This window comes from Chrysochloris asiatica, unplaced genomic scaffold (genome assembly GCF_000296735.1).
Source record: "Chrysochloris asiatica unplaced genomic scaffold, ChrAsi1.0 scaffold00019, whole genome shotgun sequence".
In the NCBI taxonomy this organism is placed as follows: Eukaryota; Metazoa; Chordata; class Mammalia; order Afrosoricida; family Chrysochloridae; genus Chrysochloris; species Chrysochloris asiatica.
This window is the reverse complement of record NW_006408537.1, coordinates 3,247,263-3,269,120: the sequence shown is the minus strand read 5'-3', so window position 1 is coordinate 3,269,120 and position 21,858 is coordinate 3,247,263. Positions and strand designations below refer to the sequence as shown.

The following is a 21,858-nucleotide window of genomic DNA, read 5'->3' as shown; positions in this document are numbered from 1 at the left end:
CAGTGAACACTAATGATCAAAGACCAGAAGAGTTGTGGGATGACATCAAGAACATCAAACAGGAAGAAAGCAAAAGATCATGAAAAAGACAGGAAGGAATGATAAGACAAAAGTGAATATTAGAAGAGATTCTAAAACTTGCTCTTGAATGCAGAGACTTTAAGAAATAATGAAGTAAAAGAGTGAATAATTGTTATCAGGACTGATTGTGAAGGTCGGAAACGTAAAGGTAGACGTTTTATAGCAAGGAGGGGAGTGATTAACTTTTCAGTCTAGGAGCGGAAGTCCCTAGGACCATCAAGGGAGAAGAGCAGAGAGCGGGACCCTACTCAGAGAAGCAGTGATGTCTGAAATGGAGCCAGAGATGATGACGTGGAGCGATGGAGCAGCTGGAGACTTTAGATCCAGAGAGGGAGAGCGACTGTGTGCTGAAGACCTGGGGGGCACGGGGGAAGGATTGCATGGAGGGGATTGTAACCATGGCAATGAGATGAAATTACGATAGAATGAATGTAAAACCAATGTTCTCCCATGTAAACTATCACATAATTCACAATAAAACATTTAAGAAAAAAAAAAAAAAAGAAAGAATGAAGTAAAAGACCTGAACAAAACATTTCAAAGGACAGCTCAAGAAAACAACGCCAAGTATTATAATAAAATGTGCAAAGACCTGAAGTTAAAAAACCAAAAGGGAAGAATACATGCAGCATTTCTCAAGCTGAAAGGACTGATGAAAATATTCAAGACTGGATTTCAACTATTGAAGGATTCTATGGACAAAATAGTGAACAATGTCGTTGTTGTGAAGTTCCATAGAGTCGATTCTGACTCATAGTGACAGTTTCAGAGGAAAGACTGGTGAGCTTGAACCGCCAACCTTACGGTTCAAAACGTCTTTGCAGTTCAGTGCCTTAACCCACAGCACTACACAAAGGACTCTGTGAACAATGTAGGAAACATAAAAAGACGAAGGAAGGAATTCACAGTAACTGTAATAAAAGAACTGGCCAATGTTCAACCATTTCACAAGGAAGCATCTCATGAAGAACTGGTGGTATTGAAGGACGCAGTCTAAGATGCACTGAAAGTTTTAGTGAAAAACAGACTCCAGGAATTGATCAATTGAAATGTTTTAAAAAACTGAAGCAGCACTGGAAACACTAACTTGTTTGTGCTACGAAATTAGGAGGACAGATACCTGACCGACTGATCCCTATTTGAAAGAAAGGTGGTCCAGTGGAATGCAGAAATGATCAAATAATTCACAAGCAAAATTTTGATGAGGATAATTTAAAAATGGCTGCAGCAGTAGATCTAAAGGAGCTGCCAGAAGTTCAAGCCAGATTCAGAAGAGGATGTGGAACAAGGGATATCATGGCTGACTTCAGATGGATCGTGACTGAAAGCTGAGAATACCAGAAAGATGTTTACTTATATTTTCATTATGTAAATGTGTTTGACTCTGTGACTCATAACAAACTATGGATAACATTGCAAAGAATGGGAATTCCAGAGAATTTCAATGTGCTCATGCAGAACCTGTACATAAACCAGGAGGCAGTCATTCGACCAGATCAAGGGAATACTGAGTGGTTTAAAATCAGAGAAGATGTGTGGCACGGTTGTATCCTTTCATCATACTTATTCAATCTGTTTGCTGACCAATAATCTGAGATGTCAGGCAATATGAAAAAGAACACAGTATTGATTTGGAAGACTCATTAACAACCTTTGAAACTTGCTGAAAGTGAAGAGGATTTGAAACACTCACTGATAAAGATGGAAAACTACAGTCTTCATTCAGTATGGTTTAGAATACAATGTAAAGAAAACAAAAATACTCACAACAATAAACAACATCATGATAAGCTGAGAGAAGGTTGAAGTTGTCAAGAATTTCATTTTAATTGGATCTACAATCAACGTCATGGAAGCAGCAGTCAAAAAAATCAAGACATTAATTACAGTGGGAAATCTGCTGCAAAAGGCTTCTCTAAAGTGTTAAAAGAGCAAAGATAATTACTTTGAGGACCAAGGTGTGCCAAATCAAGCCAAGGTATTTTCAACTGTCTCATACTAAGGGCCCTGGTGTGGCACTGTAGGATAAACACTGGATTGCTAACCACAAAGCTGGTAGTTTAAACCCACCACTGTTCTCAGAACCTCTATATAGTGTCACTATACACAACAACGTGTGTATGTGAAAGCTCGACAATGAACAGGAAAGAGTGGAGAAGCGATGCATTTGTGATATTTCCTCTCACTATTTTGGACATGTTATCTATCCAGAGGAATCTGGAAAAAGACACATCATGTTAAATAGAGGGTTTAGGGGAAAAGAGGTAGACCCCAAAGAGATGGATTGACACAGTGGTTGCAACAGAGGGCTCAGGACCCCCACAGTGTTTTATTATGCATAGGTTCTGTAAGAGTCAGAACTTACTACACCTAACAAGAATTGTTAAAAACGTAATATTAAATACTTTCAATGATAAAGATTATTTTTATTATTTCACTTCTTCAGATCAATTAATATTAGAGGTTGACTTTGAGTAATATATGTTAACACGAATTAATGGTAGGACAAGGTCTCAAAATTTAACAAAACTGCATCGATGCCTACTCCATTAGAATGTAAGCTTCCCCAGGGCAAGATCTTTTCACTGTTTGCTCAGTATTTCCAGAATTCTGGGCAATGCCTGGTGGCGGTGGTGGCTGTCAATCTTTAAAGGAGAGGAAATCCTCATCTTTCTCCCATGGAGCAACTGGTAGATTCGAACTGTTGATCTTTAGGTGAGCAGCCCAGTTTGTAATCCACTAATCTACCAGGGCTCCTAAAACTATATTCAGGCCACTGCAATTTCAGTCATTAAACGACTAGCCAGTTCATTCATTTATCAGTTTAATTTACGTCCTCCTGGGCGGTCACAAGGCGCTGAGGCCAGCAAGAAGGCTAGTTTGCAACTTCCCTCACTACAAGGAACCCCAGGGACCACTGTCCCAACCCCGAGAATATCCGGCGGCCGGGCCCATTCCTCACCCTGCCTGTCCCTTCCCGCAGAGGAAGAAGCGGGGCGCCCTGGAGTGGGAAACCCGGGCCCACTTCCTGTCCGGGCAGCGCTGGAGTCCGCGTCGCCGGAGGCCTGCTTCCTCCGTACGGCGACGAGTCTTTTGGCTCGAGAATGCAGCGGGGGCTCTGCGCGGACGCAGGACAGGGAGAACCCAGGCCTCACTGGCCACCCCGCCCGCCAGCATGACAGCCACCGCCTGTTCTCGCGCGTCCCTGGCTGCAAGAGGGTTAAGCGCGCAGGGGGCGGGGCCGGAGCGAGCCCTGCGCGCCGAGTGTGGGCAGCGGGTGGGGAGGGGGCTGCGGCTGGGGGCGGTTCCGGGCGGCGGGGGCGGGGGTGGGCGGAGGAAGGGGGCGGGGCCTTGAAGTTGTTCCGCGCTGGGCCGGCGGCGAGCGAGCGACGGGCCGGCTGGCGGACCGGGCCGGAGGTGGAGAAGTTTGCGGGAGGCTTGTGAGCGCAGTGTGCGGGCCTCGCCGGCCGCTGCGCGCCCGCTGCTATGGCTTTCCGCAGGAGGACGAAAAGTTACCCTCTCTTCAGCCAGGAGTTCGTCATCCACAACCATGCGGACATCGGCTTCTGCCTGGTGCTCTGCGTCCTCATCGGGCTTATGTTCGAGGTGAGAGACTGGACCGGAGGCGGGAGGGACTGGCAGTGTCTCCTCCGGTGCTCCGTTTAGCATTTCCCCGCGGGTTCTCGGGGTCCTCGTCTGAGCCGGGGACGCCTGGCTGCCACGTACGTTATCTGCAGCCCCCGGCTTTGTGCACTGTACCCCACCTCTGCTTTGTGCATTGTACACCCCTTCCCCTTGGCTTCTCGGTCAACTTAGACACCACCTTCTGGCCCCGCGCCGTGCCAGCTGCCCTGCTCTACCGTCCCTCTGGACACCCCACTGTATCCTACAACTCTCTGCAGCTCCAAAATCCAAGCCTGGCCTCGAACCAACCGTAGCGCTGCCACCCTGGCGCGACGCGTGGGGTTTCCTATCTTGTGTCTGGGAGCCAAGCCCGGAGATTCCCAGACCCACAGTCATTGCACAACTCCTCCTCCCAAGCCGTGATCATCAGCCCTACTGGGCTCTTCCAGTGGGAGGAACCCTGCCCGCTTCCACCTCCCACCAGGGTGTTATGCATCCTTCAATCCAGATCCTGCGAGGGGGGAGTTCACATGTGTCCCTGGCCTAATCCCATAAGTGCATTTCTGCTGTCCTCTGCTCCAACCTAAAAGTAGTTTTGGGGTACTCTTTGTCACCTAATGTGACTGCCCCTTTAGATCCATCTTTGGTGAACCCAGAGCTGCTTCTTCCTTACAGGGTCGAAGAGAGGGGAAGAGGACCATCTGCTTTTAGAGGAAAGGTGATCTTTACCGCTGTAGGGATGGGGGGCAGAGGTTGAAGGGACAGTAGTGTGATGGTGTAGGCCTCATAGAACAGGATGTTACAGTCAGCCCTAAAGGGGTCAGGATCCATGAGGTTTGGTTCAGGGAAGGACTCCTACTTTTTGAAAGGGAGAAAAATGTGATATTAAGAAGTGTAAGGAACTGAAGGAAACTGGGTCTGTTTGTCTCAGAAGTGAAATAGGTGACACCCACCCAAGTCTCCACTAGTTCCTTTGGCCCTTCCTTCTGGATGGGATTGCTTATCTGCATTCTCTGGGGATGGGTTAGGAAGCTGTAACCATTTATAAATTGCCTTGGAGATAAAGGATTTCTAGTGAGGCTGATTTCTCCCTTTATATCTCTCTATCTCCAAGTTCCTTGGCTCCTCTTGACAGATGACCATGAGGGTCCTACTTGGCTGGTGAAGCTGTCCTCAAGTTGGGGACATTCTCCTGCTTCCCATATCAGGGTTAGCTGCGTGGATGTGTCCTTGTCTGGGCTTCAGGGTCTGTAGGAAATACATCTGAGACTAGGATTTGGGTCCACACTCCAGTTTTCAGTTATTATGTTAGTGCCTTAGATTTGGTTCCTCATAGTCACCCTGTGTAGGGTTTCCAAGGAACGCTGGTGAGTTTGAACCACTGACTGTGTGGTTAGCAGTCCAGTGCTTAGCCTACAGCACCACACGTCAATTCAAACTCTTTCTTTCCACTTATTCCTCTTTCCACACACTTCCCACCCCCCAGTTCTCCTGGTATATTGGAAAGGGCTTTGTCAAGGTGGGTGAACCCTGTATTCCGTTCCTTGCTGTGCCATCGAGTCTGACTTAAAACTACCTGGAGCCTCAGTTTCCCATCATTAAAGTGAGGCTAGTAAAGCTCGTAATCCTCCCAAGTTTACTGTAAGGTTTAACTGTGATCATGTAGGCAAAAAAATGTATGTATTCTACAAATGTGAAAACAAGTCTCTTGCTCCTTGAGCCCTGCTATTTATTATTTATCACAACAATAGCTTAATGAAATAACAGAGTTTTGATGTGTGTGTATGTCCTCCCCCTCCCCGCCCCCCCCTCCAGCTAATAACCTCAGTTCTTTTGACTGTCCTTTATTTTAAGAGACCTCCCAGTGCCCTGTCACCAGTCTTGGAGGGTGTGTCTGAGAAGACACATGTGACAGCTGTAGACCTCAGAGCCATATCATGCTCTGCAACCCATTAGTGCTCTTGCAGGGCTTCATGTCTCTCTGCTGTGTTTGAGGCACTTGTTAAGATTTGTGGTTCTACCTGATTTTGCTTTGCTCAAAAACAGCTCCCTAGCGTTTGAGCTTAGTACCTCCTTCCCTCCCTGTTTCTTATCTAAAGGAAAGAAAGTCTTATGCATTCAGTCTGCCTCTCTGGGAGCTGAAAAGTGCTAGGAGCTCTTACTCCCAGAATCTGACAAAGGTGGCAAAAAACAAAACTAAAACAACAAAAAAATGCACCGATCCTCGCCCCTTCATAGGATCAGACTGAGGAGTATGGAAGGGCCATGGTGAAATGCCTGCAGAACTCCTAGTCCCCACAATCTTTACCCACCTTCTTCCTATTCCTGTGACAAGGCAAGTTGTCTCATTTTCTTCAAGGTGAATTGTGGGATGGTCATTCTGTACTGGTCTGGGAGATAAATAACTATGCCCCTAACCTCCTTTATCAAGGATAATGTTCTGCATTGTTCATTTCCTTTGACTGACTGACTCTTCAGAGTGGAATCCATGGAACACTGCTAATGAGATCAGAAATTTCTGGGATACTTCTAGTGACTGATGAGAAACAGGATATGAGCATCGTTATACTTGGAGTGAGGGAGCTCCGGTGGCACAGTGGTTAAGCACTTGGCTGCTAACCAAAAGACTGGCAGTTCAAGCCCACCAGCCATTTTTCAGGAGAAAGATGTGGTAGTTGGCTTCCATAAAGATTGTTGTTGTGAAGTGCCATCGAGTCGATTCCAACCCGTAGTGACCCTGTATAGGGTTTCCAAGGAGCTGCTGGTGAGCTTGAACCACTGGCCTTTGCAGTTCAAACACCTCTGCAGTCTGATGCATTATAGCCTTGGAAATCCTATGGAGCCATTCTACGTTGTTCTGTAGGGATGCTATGAGTCAGACTTGACTTGATGGCAGAAGGTTTAGTTAGATTCATAGTGTAGCAGAGAACATACTGGATATTACTTAGTGTCTGGGTACTCCTGGAGCTGTGTGGTGTGTGTCGCTTGGGGCCAGTTCAGCACTTAATATACTTTTTCCAGAAGCGGGGACAAAAGGAGGTGGAAAGGAAAGTGGAGGAAAAAGAGACGGGTCATCAACCTCTTGGGTTCCTGCCTGATTTGAGGCTAGGTTTGGATTCCTTCATTCAGAAAGTGAGCTGAGAAAACCCAATTGTAATTCTTTCCACAAAGAGCTGGGCCCCTCTCCCTCACTACCCAGGCAGCTCAGCCCTCCCTGGTCTCCATCTCTTCCCAGTCTAGTCAGCTCTCCAACCTTCAGAGGGGTTTTCAGTTTCTGTCAGGGAACCCAGTTCTTCAGTCCTGTGGGATGATGACTTCAAATTCCTTCCCTTTGGATTACTTCCTCTTGGGACTGCACATGAAAGGGTTTAGTTTTGGGCCATCTTGAGATCCCGTCTCACATTTCCAAGGCGGAGGGCACTTTCTTTCCCCATGTCGAGTGCTGCCATAACAGAAATACTGCAAGTGGTTGTCTTTAACAAACAGAAGTTTATTTTTTCACAGTTTGTTGTTAAGTGCTGTCCAGTCAGTTCTGACCCATAGCGACATCAATGGTGGGGAAGGCCAGCCTGCGAAATCATTTGGTCTGGCTCTGACAAGGCAACCTCAGTTCTAGCCATCACATTATGGCAGGCTAATTTTTAATGGCCTGCAAATTATATTATAAATATCCAAATGGCCCTTGGCAGAAAAAAAAGTTCCCCATCACTGATAGATACGATTTCTGAGTTTGAACTGCTGATCTTGTACTTAACAGTCTAATGCTTATCTACAGCTTCACACCAGGTCTCATCGCACAGTTTACAAAGTAGAAGTCCGAATTCAGCGTACTAGATCTAGGGGCTTTCTCTGTCAGTTGGGTCTGGAGGAAAGTTCTCTCTTGAGTTTCTGCTTCTGAGCAGTCTTCATGTGGCTTGGCGTGTCTCTTCCCCTGTCTCTCCTTGCTAGTGTGTGTTTCATCTCTTATATTTCAAAAGAGATTGAGTCCCTCTGTATACCCTATACTAATCCTGCCTCATTACTGTACCAAAGACAACCCATTCCCAAATGAGACTATAACAAGCATAGAGGTTTAGGATTTACAGCGCTGTATTTTGGGGAGAGGGAGATGCCATTCAAGCTGTAATACCTCTGAATCCAAGTTTTTTCCCCTTCTTACAGGCTGTTTGGAATAAAGCATTTCTTTGCAGCCACAGCACTTGGCTAAAAATGTCAGGAATGTGGAGCTTTATTTTCCCCCCTCCTTCCTTTCTAGCTTTCTCTTTCTTAACTCTGCTTTTGGGAGAGGTGGCCCAGGGGGATGTTTTCTACTCAACAGTTTGGTCCTTCAGTCCTTTCTTAAGTGGAGTCTGGCCGGACTGCCCTTCAGGCTGCGGGCTACTTGTTGGAAAGTGTGTGTGTGTGAGAAATTTGAAAGCAGCGCTCCCACCCTCTCCTCCCCCCCACCTCCCCACCCCGCCCTTCCCTTTGCTTTCCAGTGTCCTGTTTAGTGCCACGTTTCAAACTGAAATAGTCAGGGGAAGGGAGAATTCTTCATTAGCAAATAGAGAATGAGAATGAGAAAGAGGGCACATGGAATAGAGAGGAAGGAATTTACATACTACCTCTAAAATATTATTTTGAGGCAGAAGCAGCGGTTTTTTTTTTATGTTGTTTTTCAGTTTATTTGCATACTCTGCAGCTGTTGCTGGTGGTGTGCCTTGGAGTCCAATCCAACTCATTGTGACTTTGCATAGGGTTTTCAAGGCTGTAAATTTTTATGGGAGCAGAAAGCCTCACCTTTCTCCCACAGGACAGCTGGTAGTTTCCAACTGCTAACCACTATGCTACCAGAGCACCTATACTCTGCAGCTAGAAGGAAACATTTCTGAAACTTTGGGCCCATCATTTATAGGTTGGGTTTATGTTTGGATTGTAATGATTTAAGTAGAACTCAGGGTCATAGTTGGTTTTTGCTTTTTATTTGCTTTGACGGCAAATGCAGTAGACCTCTTCTCCAGGAACTGTTTTCTTCCTTGTTCCTGACATTTGTCAGGATGAAATGTTGGCACCACATACAATGGGAGTTCATTGTGTCAGAGCTGTTAGTACATAGGTTCCATGACATCATTTTACCTCTCCCAAACATACCTGTAGGCACAATGTCATAACTGAGGCTTCTGGTCTCTTAATGTTTTGTGTTCTGTTGTGTTAATAGAGATAAGAACAAACCAAACGAATTGCTGTTGAGTTGATTCTGACTTAGAGTGAATCCCTGTGTACCCCCAGCGTGTTTTCACTGTGCTCCATAGGGGTTTTGAGTGGTTAATTTTTCAGAAGCAAGTTGCCAGGCCTTTCTTCCAATGTGCCTCTGGGTAGACTCAACCTTCCAAGCTTTTAGTTAGCAGCTAAGCTCATTAACCATTTATAACACCCGGTAGGTGTATTAATGGCACAGACATCCATCTGTGGACCTATGAGGGGCTTCAGAAAGTTCATGAACAAGTGGAATTAAAAGATAGTGGAATTTTTCCATGAACTTTCTGAAGCCCCTTCATATGTCATATGTCTTTTGACTATCTTCTAATGCACTTTTGAAGACGTTTCTATTATCTGCTGTGGAAACCAAAAGACACTTTTATAGTTACTGACCTTATGCATCTACCTCCCCAGCTGTGCTACATAGTCCTTTAGCTGTGTTCTAGAAAAGTCAGGAGAAAACAAGAGACAGAAAGAAGTGTCACGTATTCTCTTGGGTACCTTTGGTCTGCAATTAAGATTATTCCAAGTTTGCTTTGAGCAACAGAGTATAAATTTGGAGCTAGTGGTTAAGCTCCAAATGTCACCCTGTCCTCTGAGATGTAAGGGTGTGTCATTTACCCCTATTTCTTCCCTTGGTGAAAATGTGATATCCAGAAAGATGTTATTGGTAAATTCATGAGTTTTTTACTTTAATTGCAGGATGAAGAGTAACACATATACTCATTTCTTATTATCTGGTTATATGACTACTTTGTGCACTAATGACTTCATCAAACACTGAGGTGCTAGCCAAGAGTAAGGCTGGCTGGACCATGACTCTCAGTGGTTTTGCAGTTAAATAATGATGCAGTTTGGTAGCGATACGATGATGTGATTTGACAATCATGTAATGATGTAATTTGGTTACCTTGTAGTGATGTAGTCATCTTCCCTTTTGCGATCTGATGTAGTAATCCTCCATTTTCACATAATGCTGATGTTTTGTTTTTTTTTTATAACTACCTGATCTTTGGAACCTAACCATGTCGATTGTGTGTACATGTAAAAACTTCCCAGCTTGGTGCCTGCGCTGATTACTATTCTTACTGACTTCATTCTTGAGTACACCTTCCACCAGCAGATAGGAGAATGTGACCCCAGAGATAAAGTCAGCCTTTCCTCCAAGTTCTTGCAGTGCTAGCTGTCTCTTCTCCAAAGGGGGATGCTCACACCTTACTGAGTCTCTTTCCCACTGAGCCTTGTGTTATGGCTGCTTCACAGAGGACATCTGTTTTCTCTTTGACATTCATCTTATTAGCACATGGGCCACAAGTATTGGAGAGTCCTTAGTGCTGCTACTGTCTGCTGTGCTGAGGAGTAACAACTATGAAGAGACTGCCCCGCAAGCTAAATAGGTGTGACTTTTCTCTCTCTCTGTTGTGTGACTCTTCAGTCACTGGTTTCTCAGAGGCATTCTCTGGACTGGTCACAACAGGGCGCTTTAGTTCTGACTGTTTGTAGAATAACATGTGTTGCTATGGTGAAAACTTCACTCTGGCAGGCATGAGCTCCTTTTTGATCTCTTTCGTCCTGGGCAGGGGCCTCATAAATTGCTTTGTGGCATGGCTGATGTACCTCTCTTTCCCACCCTGATAAATGATGAAGCCAGAGGCTTGAGGATGATAAGACTGGGTTAGAGTTCCCAAACTATACAAGTGCTTTCTAATCAGTGAGAGTGCTATTAGCAGGCTTTACTGGGAACCTTTACTGATACTATCTCATAACCTTTTTATCCAACTCTGTGTATCTGGTATCCATTGATATCTAATGGTTAAAGAATGGGGAGAAAAACAGTAAGAAGAAAACTGCTAACATGGCTCTGGAACAGCCTGTCTTATTTCAGGAGCAGAGCTTTATCTGTTACCCCATGGAGTACTTTGCCTTGGTTTACCTCCATTGTCTCAGAGGTCCCAGAGTAGACGAAAGCCAAACCTACCTAATTCGGTAACAGCTGGTTATTGTTGCTAGTTAACTGTGTGGTTAAAAGAGCTTTGTGAGCAAATTTTCTGGACAGCCCTTGGTTTAGGTCCACATGGTTTTCCTTGCTTTTCAATATAGGAAATGGGGCCCAAGTGAGGGGTACAATTTTGAGGCCTTTGAAACCCTCTGGTGAATGTGGCAGCCAGGGGCTGCTGTGTGGCTCTCCACTTGAGCCACGTTGGCTCTTGATGGCTTCTGTCATTAGTCTTGAGGGGTTGGCAGCATTTTGTATCCGTGAAATGCTTTACTGTGCTCACCCTGTAATCTGGATGGTTTGGGGGGGGGAGGGGGAGTTTGCCACACACATCCAGAGCCTGGCTTCTAGAGGAGAGACTTGGCCAAGGACCATCCACTCTGAGCTGGAGGCGGAGTGAAAATAAGAATTCAGCAATGTCTGGCCCACATTTAAGGCTCAGTCCTGACGTGTCCACGAATGTAGCCACAGGCGGTTTTATTTTTCTTTGTCTGAGTGGAATGTATTTAGTACCTGGAAGTTGTATCTGTAGGTCATTGTTCTACTTGGAGGCTTTTCTGCCTGGAGCAGTCCCTGAATGGTGCATCTCTCGGATAGTGTGTGTATGCCATGTGAACATAGGCAACTAGGTCGAGGCTTTTTCTGCTGTTAAAGGAACCGCCTATTATTAGCCAACACTTGTGTAAGAGCCTCTGGTTGCTATATATTTTCATTGTTCTTATCCTCAAGTATTGTGGTCAGAGCTCAAGTATTTTGCAATTTTAAGGACTTGAGAGAAAACTAGATATCATCTATTATGCTTACAAAAGAAGAAACTAAGGGCCCCGCAGGTTAGGCCATTTGTCCAGGGCAGTGGAGTGAATTTTTGGCAAACTTGAGCCTTGAAGACCCATCTTCTGAGTCAAGTCCAGTGCCTTTTCTCTTGCTTTGTTCATGACAATTTCAGACTCCACCTTTGAACATTAATGCATGTATGGTGGTGGTGTGCCTTTGAGCCCGACTCATAGAGACCCTGCATAGGGTTTCCAAGGTTCTAAATCTTTATGATAACAAAGTCTCATCTGTCTCCCACAGAATGGCTGGTAGTTTCGAACTGCTGACCTTGAGGTTAGCAGCCTGACTATGCAGAGCTCCGTAATTTGTAACCTTCATTTATTCGGCAGCTGCTGATTGAGTGCTGGTGTTGAGCTCTGGGAATGCAAAGATGAATAAGGTGGGGTTCCTGTCCTTAGAGAGGTCACAGTGTGGTTGTTTCAAGCTGATAAACTATTTGTGGATAGGAGTCAGATCTTGAGCTTGATATAAGTGGCAGGTGCAACCTCCACATCAAGTCACTGCTGTTGGTAGAAGGTGTAGAAGGAGTGGTTTATTAGATGGAGACCTGAGGTGTGCAGTTGTCAGTTTTCAGAGAAGTGAATAGGAGTCACTCCGAGATATCTTATGAGGTCCAGCTTGCACTCTGATATGTACTTTACTGCTCTGAGGATATGTGAATTCCCTGGATCTGTGTGTGTGACTTCTAGCACTGGGGAGGCTTTCTTGGTTAAAACCCAAGGTTAGGTGATCTCTTCCATAGGATGTTCCTTTTGGATTGGTAGAGAAGAGCTCAGACCTGGGGTAAGGAAGGTGTAATTCTCTGCACCCTGCCATTGAAATGGAGACAGGAGTCATTAAAAAATGCACTTGAACTCTATAGGAGCAGATGATTACTAGTGTAATCAGATGGGGTTTTTTTTTGTCTTTACTTGAAGGTGTAGCTACTATTTGTTAAAGGAGCTCTGGTAGTGTAGTGGTTAAGAGTCGTGCTGCTAACCTCAAGATCAGTTCAAAATTATCAGCCGTTCTGTGGGAGAAAGGTAGACTTTCTGCTCCCGTAAAGATTTACAGCCTTGGAAACCCTAGACAGGGTTGCTGTAAGTCCAAACCGACTCCACGGCGCATAACCACCACCACTCTTTGTTGTTGTTGTTATGTCCTGTGGAGTGGGTTCCGACTCATAGCGACCCTGTACAGGGTTTCCGAGGCTGTAAATCTTAACAGGAGCAGAAAGCCTCATCACTCTTTGTTAGGGGATATTTATTTCTTTTTACAGAGAATTTTCAAAGAGAGCCTTTTCGTAACCCACCACCATTATGAGGAGTCTTGGTGTCTTGGTATGGCACTGTGAGTTAATGCACTGAACTGCAAAGTCGGTTTCAACTTCAGGGTTGGCGGTTCAAGCTCACCAGCCACTCCTTGGAAACCCTATGGGTGGGACCGACTCAATGGCACTTAATAACAACAACAATTATGAAGATGTGTGTCTGTTGTGGAGGGGCAAGAATGTACCTATTTCAGGATCAAGAGTAATTTGTATAGACATGTTCTCTTCCTGACCTTTTGTTCTGAGGACCACCTAGATCCATGCTAGTTAGCTGTCAAGTGGTCACAGTTTGTGTGTCTGGCATAGTACGGGGAGCTGTGAAAGATGGTGGCCAGAGTTTGTGAGGGTGTGGAGAGTGGGTTAAAGGGGCCATGGACCCTGGTCCTGTAGTGGGCTAAGCATTGGGCTGTTAGCAGAAAGAGCAGTGTTTCAAAGCCACCAGCTGATCTGTGGGAGAAAGATGAGGCAGGTTACCTCTGTTACATGACCAGCCTTGGAACCCCATGGAGCTCTGTTCTATGGGCCACTCTGAGTCAGAACTGACCTGGTGGCAGTGGGTTTGGTTTTCTCCAAGGTTGAGAGGATCTGGGTGCTCCTGACTTGGGGGAGCAATCCTAGATAAACAGACCTGCCCTCCGGCCATTCCTGGAGTCCTGCAGGAAATCACTGGGCCCACTTCACAATGCCTGGTTTCCTGCTGAGAATTCCTTGGAACTTGGACCAAAATTGAACTTTTCAGACCCAACGCTTCTGGAGTTTGTTGTTGTTAAGTGATGTCAAGTCAGTTGCGACTCATAGCGACCCTGTACACCGTTTCTGAGGAGCAGATGATGAGCTTGAACTGCTGACCTTGAGTCAGGTTCAAACCGACCTTGCAGTCCAAAGCATTAACCCACAGCACCACACTAGGAGGATGTTTAATATGTAGTCTTACTTTGTACTGGATCAACTTTTGATTTCAACAAGCAAGGACTAGCTTGTTGGTGGAGATTTTGTGACTATTGGTTGGAAGAGGGATGTTCATTTGGGGAGGCATGGGTGATAGTTTTTGTTTCTCAAGCATAAATTGTATGTAGCTAGTGTCCCTGGATCTTGGCTATAAGCAGAGAATATCAGAAGGATGTTTACCTGTGCTTTATTGACTACACGAAGGCTTTCGATTGTGTGGATCATGACAAGCTATGGACAACATTGAGAAGTATGAGTATTCCAGAACACTTAATTGTACTTCTGAGAGATCTGTACCTAGACCAAGAGGCAGTTGTTTGAACAGAGCATGGGAACACTGAATGTTTTAAAATTGGGAAAGGTGTGCGACAGGGTTGTGTTCTTTCACCATACTTGTTCAATATGTATGCTGAGCAAATAATACAAGAAGCTGGGTTCTATGAAGGAAAACGTGGCATCAGGATTGGAGGAAGACTAATTAACAACCTGAGATATGCAGATGATACAACCTTGCTTGCTGAAAGTGAAGAGGACTTAAAATATTTTCTGATGAAGATCAAAGAGCACAGCCTTCCGTATGGATTACAGCTCAATGTAAAGAAAACAAAAATCCTCACCACAGGACCAATAAACAGCATTCTTATCAATGGAGAAGAGATTGAAGTTGTCAAGGACTTCATTCTTCTTGGATCAACTATCAACACTCGCGGACGCAGCAGTCAAGAGGTCAGACGACGTATTGCATTGGGCAAATCTGCACAGGAACTTTTTAAAGTATTGAAGAGCAGAGATGTCAGCTTGAGGACTAAGGTGCACCTGACCCAGGCCATGGTGTTTTCAATAGCCTCATATGGATGAGAAAGCTGGACAGTGAATAAGGAAGATCGTAGAAGAATTGATGCCTTTGAGTTGTGGTGTTGGAGGAGAATACTGAAAGTGCCATGGACTGCCAAAAGAACCAATAGATCTGTTTTGGAAGAAATGCAACCAGAGTGCTCCTTGGAGGCCAAGATGGCTAGGCTTCGTCTCTCATACTTTTTGGACACATTGTCCGGAGAGAACAGTCGCTGGAGAAGGATGTCATACTGGGTAAGGTGGAGGGTCAGAGAAAAAGAGGAAGACCTCCCCAACGAGATGGACCAGCCAGGTGGCATCATTGATGGTGTCAAGTGTGGCGGCGGTAGTGAGGTTGGCCCAGGATCGGACATTGTTTCGTTCTGCTGTGCGTGGGGTCACTATTAGTCGGTTCCGACTCGATGGCACCTGACGACAACAACAACAACAAGTGTCCCTGGTGTGGCATTATGGGATAAATACCAGGCTGTGAACCACAAGGCTAGCAGTTAAAATCCACCAGCTGCTCCTCAGAAACCCTATACAGGGTTGCTATGAGTCAGAACCAGCTCGACAACACTTAACACCAATAAATGCCCCCTGGAGGACCCTCACCCTCATCATGGAGGTGCATGTAGTGGAAAGGCTGAGGACTGGGGGCTTGGCTTGCTCAGGCTTTGCAATTAAATAGCTATGTGGCCTACATGAGCTCCTTCACTTTTCCTCTAGCCCTCAGTTGCTTCATCAGACATTGAAGGTCCAGTGGCTCAGTCATGTCTTCTTAACATACCCTTGCCGAACAGAGCTGGGAAATGTGCATATAATTTAAGTTGCCAAAAAGAAATTGAGAGGTGACCAGTGGAGGCAACCTTCCTTTTAAGCATAATAGATTTTAAATTAGTGGGAGTAAAGCTGTACCTTCATTACGTTGTTGGTGCTAAGTGCTGTGGAGTCGGTTCCAACTCATAGTGACCCTGTATAGACCTTGTGGTCTAATGCTTATCCTAGTGCCATACCAGGACTCCTTCATTAGATTAGCGGGATCAACTTCTAACCTTGGCTTCATTTCTTACTTGTGTTGAAATCAGGTGTTAGCCTAATTTGGGTTTGGCATGCATGCTGTTTAGCTGAACTGGTTTGAGTGTTGTTGTTGTTAGGTGCCATCCAGTCGGTACTGACTCATAGTGACCTTATGCACAGCAGAACGAATCGCTGCCTGATCCTGGGCCAACCTCACTACTCTTGCCAAGCTTGAGCCCATCCATGCTACCACTTGGCTCATCCATCTCGCTGGGGGTCTTCCTCTTTTTCTCTGACCTTCCACCTTGCCAAACATGATATCCTTCTCCAGCGACTGGTTCCTCCTGACAGTATGTCCGAAGTATGAGTAAGGTTTGAGTATTACAAATGAGGAAATTAAATCATGGTATTTTGGTGGTAGAAAAGAAGAAAACTCAAATATTAGGAATTGTTTGTGGGAAGTGGGAGTGGAGTGAGGAGGCCCAGTTTTATGACTTCCATGTTACCTATAACAAAAATACCACAAGTGGATGGCTTTATCAAACAGGTTGACTCTCCTACAATTTAGGAGGCTAATGGTTTGAATTCAGAGCACGGGCTCTAGTGGAAGGCTTTCTCTGTCTCTTGACTCGGGATGAAAGTCCTTATCTCCGTGCAGCCTCTGTAGGCCCAGCATTCTTTGGAGAGCTACCTTTATCTTGGCATCAATCTTCCCCTGGGTTAAAGAGGTTCTCAGAACAGGGATCCTGGGTCTAAAGGACATGCTCCACTGCCAATATTAAAATGAAATCATTTAAGACCACATTTCCTCAGTTGCACTTGCCATATTTCAGGTACTCAGTAGGACAGATACAGAACATTTTCCTCATCATACAACATTCCATTGGACAATGCTAGGCAACATGTTGCTTTCTGAGATTCCCCACACCCCCAATTATGGCAAATAGTTACGAACTCTTGTGTTGTTCATTAAGGAATTGTTAGAGGCCACACAAGGTGGCTTCAAAAGTTCATGGAATAATGGAATTAAAAAGTGATGGGGGAAAAAAAAGTGATGGAATATTCCCCAAAACTTTTGACACCCCTCATATATGGCAGTGGTTAAGGCCATGACCCCTGAGCCAGACAGCCTGAGTTTGATCTGGCTTTCCACATCTTTGCAAACTATTTAGTGCCTCAGTTTCCTCATCAGTAAAGTGTGAGTACTAAAATGTCATAGAGTTGTTGGAGGGCTGGAAACGGTAACACAGCACTTAGGAGAGGACCTGGTATAGGGTAAGAGCCCAGTGCATGATGCTTATTTAAGTTATTACTTATGAGAGTAATGGTAATTCAAAACTAGAATTCTCACCTTCCATTCAGGGAACTCCAGTTTGATTCCTGGCTAATGCTCCTCAGGCACAATCACCGCTTGTCTGCCAGTGGAGGCTGCCATGTTGTTATGATGCTGAACAGGCTTCCTTGAAGCTTCCAGAATACAGACAGACTAGGAAGAAATGCCTGGCAATCTACCTCTGGAACTTGGCCAGTGAATATCCTGTGGGTCACAGTGATTAGATCTGCAACTGAATTTTATTGTTGCTCAATTGTGCATGGGGTCACCATGATTTGGGAGCTAATTTGGTGCCAGCTAACAACAACATCAGCATTTCTGTTATTATATTTTAAAAGTGTTGTATGTAGAACTTCACTTTGTGATTGCCTAATCCATTTAGAAGAAGCTCTGGTAGTATAGTGGTTACGATTTGGGCTGCTAACCTAAAGGTCAGCAGTTTGAAAGTAGCAGACATTCTGCAGGAGAAAGATGAGGCTTTTTGCTCCCATAAAGATTTATAGCCTCAGAAACCCTGTACACACCACCACCACCGATCTATTTGGATTGTAGTTGAGAAGTAGGACAGAGGTTAAGGTGTCAGAGCAGCCCAGTGAAGCCGTGAATCTGTACCTTGATGTTGTATGTCCCACACCTAGGCTAGCCCTTCCTCAAAGCCCACCTACACATGACATACAATGATGTGAAACTTGATCATCTAGTTCCAAGCTTACCAAGAAGAAAAGTAAGTTAAAATGGAAGAGGAACTTAAGTAGCAGACTAGTTAACTACTAGTTAACTGAGAGCTGGGCAAGCTGCTCATTATTAAATACTTAGAAGTCATAAGAAATGAAAAAATCCATGAAGACCTGGTATCATTTAGTATATGAGCAAACAGCTTCAGTAGCTTTAGAGTTCATTAGAATAAAATAGAACATAGATAGATAGAGTGGATCATAGCAATCACTCTGAAGTTTCATGAAAAGTAAGGATATTCGGTATACTTGGATGGGTTTTTAGAGTGATTTCCATCCTCAGTGTTTAATGTGTATGTTTCAATACCTTGGTCTTCAGCAATATGGATAAATTGGCTAGCCAGAATAGTTCATCCCCAGAAAAGTTCTGGGGAGGCACAGTTTTATAAACATTCATCTGCTATATAGTGTGTTTTGTAATAAGCTAAGAAACTGTGAAAGAAACATTTTTCCCATTCTTAATACCCAGCCTAGGAAGTGTCTTCATTCAATACTATTCAACCACCTAACCATTCAGTAATTTTTTCCTTCAGCCAATAATGAGTACCTGTACCTACTCTGTGCAAGACACTGCCATCTGGAATGGAAGCCAGTTAAGATCATCATTGACCTGGTTTACACTACTGTGCTCATTTTGGGAATTTCAGCAAGAAGAGAATGATCCACTTCTCAGCCATGGTTCCCTGTGCTTTAAGGTTCACGTACTCCAGCTGGGACAACTATGGCCAAATCAGATTGTCGCTGAGCACTTATCACACCATTCTTGTAGTTAAAGCCAATGTTGCTTGACATCTCAGTTTCAGCGGTTGGATGCCCCAAGGGATATGAGCCTGGACTGAGCTGGCTCTGACCTCTTGCTCTCTCATTCTTCATATGGTGATTGAGCAGTGTTTTAATCCAAGGCTTTGTTCCAGTCAAGTAAGGGAGACAGATAAAAGGATAGGAATATGGTCACTTTGATGATAAGTACTCCAGGTGAGCTGCTGTATTGGTCTTTTGCGGCTAGTATACAGTGATGTTCAGTAAATTGTGCTTTGCTATATTTAGAGAGTACTTTGGGAATATGAAGGAGAACTGCATGGTAAGCTTGGGGGAAAATGGTCATGTGGGAGCAGTGCATCCTTGTGCAGGTTTAGAGATGAAGGGAGGGCAGGCAGTCTTCTGTGGGTCAGATTCTCCAGGTGGAGCAGAGAGGAAGAGGAGCGGCACGAGGGCCTTGCACTTTGTGCCAAGGAGTTAAGACTTTACCTTGGAGGTAATGGGGAGACTTTGAAGCAATTTGGGCAGGACAGTGACATTTTAAGGCTTCTCTGGAGACTGAAGAGTGGTTTAGAAGGTGAGATTGAAGGCTGTGTTACGAAGCCATGTGAGAATTTCCACCTGGAAAATGTTCAGTCTTGACCTACAACCCAAAAGTAGTTTCTGAGAAGCAAGACTGGGACCCGCACCCCTAAACTCTCTCCAGTTTTCATTCAGAGAGTGGAAGGTTTTGTGTCTCCCAGCTCTCTTCCCCGCTATACTTCTCATGACACACACAGGCAGCAAGGCAGTTTTGTGAGGTGGGTAAGAATGGCTACAACTGGCAGAGAGAAGCGACTTTTCCTTAGACCTTATTATAACCCTGAGCTATGATGATGCCAGTATTACTTGTAAACATGAATGCTGTTGTTTTTTAATGTCTTATATTGCTTTTGTGTGACTTTATCACTGAAGTGTCCTTTGTACTTATTAAAAAGGTATTTATTGGCATTTAATATAATTTCTAATTTTTTAAGAGGTAGGGACTTGCCTAGATAGGATATTCCTTTCCCCCCTCATTTTTAAAAACACTAATCCCTGAAGTACTGGTGTGGTGCTGTAGAATAAGTGTTCTACTGCTAATCAAAAGGTTGCCTGTTCAAACCTACCAGCTGTTCCTTGGAAGCCCTATATAAGATTGCTATGAGTCAGAACTGATTCAAAGGCACTTAACAACAATCTGTGAAGAGTTTGCATTCAACTAGGGTGACTTTATCTATCAATTGTTACTGAGTTGGCTCCAATTTTGGGGGACTCCATGTGTGTGAGAAGAGTATTGTACTAATATGGTTTTCTTTCATTTTTTATTGCTGTAAAATCATAGAAACTTGTATTAAATAAAAATATAAAAATGTGAAGCTATTGTTTCTTACCATATCTTCCGTTTGAGTCTCTCTCTCTTTTTTTTTTTTTCTAACTTTTTATTGTGAATTGTGTGAAGGTTTACAGAGCAGATTATCAGTTTTTCATCCAACAGATCATATACTTTGCTTCATTGCATGGTTGCAGTCCCCTCCATGTACCATCAGTTAGCAGCAGTATTTTACCTCTATTCACTTTAATGTTGTTAAGTGCCGTCAAAGTCGGTTCCGACCCATAGTGACCCTGTATAGGGTTTCCAGGGAGCAACTGGTGAGTTTGAACTACCGATCATGTGGCTCAAACGACTTTGCAGTCCAGTGCATGAGCCCACAGCTCCACACCAATACTTAAGCTTTATTTACCTTCATCTTTCCTCTGCTAACCTCCCTCTTGCTATATATTGCCTTCCCCGTCACCTGTGTTAACATGTGTCTCCCCTCTAGTCAGTGAATGTTCTCCCCTTCCTTCTGGTCTCGTAGGGTTTTTAGTGGCTGTGTTCTTGGAAGTAGCAGGCCATTCTTCTAAGGTACCTCAATGTGTACTAGAACTTGCAAACTTTTGATTAGTAACCAAGTTTGTTAACTATTTACATCAATAGGTTGGTCCAAACCTGGTGTTTCCTAAGGAAGCTAGTTTTGTTCTAGTAGTTAGAGAATTCGGAGGGAGTGGGAACTTCCTTTGTGGAAGCTTTATTAGGAATAGATGGGGACAGAGAGGTACATGGTTAGATTTGATTAGAAAAAGGAGGAACATAAGAAGGACTTGTATTTAGCGTTCTTTAAAAAAGTTATTGAGCACTCACTATAAACTAGAGTCCACATGTATTTTGGAGTCCTGGTGTGGTGCTGTTGGATAAGCACTGGACTGCTAACTACAAGGTAGTGGTTCAAACTCACCACTTCTCAGAAACCCTATATAGGGTCTCTATGAATTAGAATTGACTTGACAGCACTTAACAACAACAACAACAGCCTGCATTTTGGACTGGAAACTTCCTGTAAGTAATTCATTGAAATGTGCCTTAATAAAGATGTTTTTCCTTCAATCTGTAATCTTTGGTGTAGGACCTTAGAACAGATGCGAGATTTTCCCTTCTTAGCATTCTGTTTGAACATCCAGGGATTGGTGTATGAAGGCCTGTTGGTGGTCACTCACAATCTTATTAAACACCCCCCTGTTATAGTACTGTAATGTACATAGTGTCCAGAAGAGAGAAATCAAACAAGTGTATAACAGGAGCTAGCTGTGGGCACTTCTCCTTCCCTTGCCCCCATCCCCGCCCCAACTCCGGTTCATTCAGCAAGTTCCACGAATTTTACCTCCTGAAGTGCTTCCAACTCCTCCTCACCTCACTTTTCTTTCCTTGGCCTTCTCCTCCGACATTGGGTCCTACTGTCCTAATGTTCTCCTGTCCTCAGCCTTTCATCTTTGTCTTCTCTGGTCCTTCCCTCCACAGTCACCACTCATTGTCTCCCTGTTTAAAATCCTGCTGTGGTGCATACCTTAAGTCTGGGTCCTTTGGTTTGACATTTACCACTTCCCTGTAGTCTGACAGGGCTGTGTCCTGGACCTCCTCTGTGCCTCATTCAGTTCCCTAACCCCTCACCACAAACTAGACTTCCTCTAGTTCCTCAACATTCCTTCCTCTTTCATGCCTCTCCACTTTTGCTCAGCCCCTGGAACCTTATCGTTTCCCCTTTCCTCCAAGGAGCTCCTGTTTATCCCACAGTGCCCACCTCAGATATCA

At 44.5% G+C, this 21,858-nt stretch overlaps 1 protein-coding gene across 1 annotated transcript in view; it reads left to right on the top strand.

Annotated features, from left to right (window-relative positions):
• Positions 1–3,434: 3,434 nt before the first annotated feature.
• Positions 3,435–21,858, top strand: part of TRAM2 (translocation associated membrane protein 2) — a 107,885-nt gene continuing 89,461 nt past the window's right edge. The window contains exon 1 of the mRNA XM_006835711.1: positions 3,435–3,687. Within this exon, the coding sequence (XP_006835774.1) occupies positions 3,568–3,687 (120 nt within the window). The 5' untranslated portion in view covers positions 3,435–3,567. The remainder of the gene's footprint in view (positions 3,688–21,858) is intronic.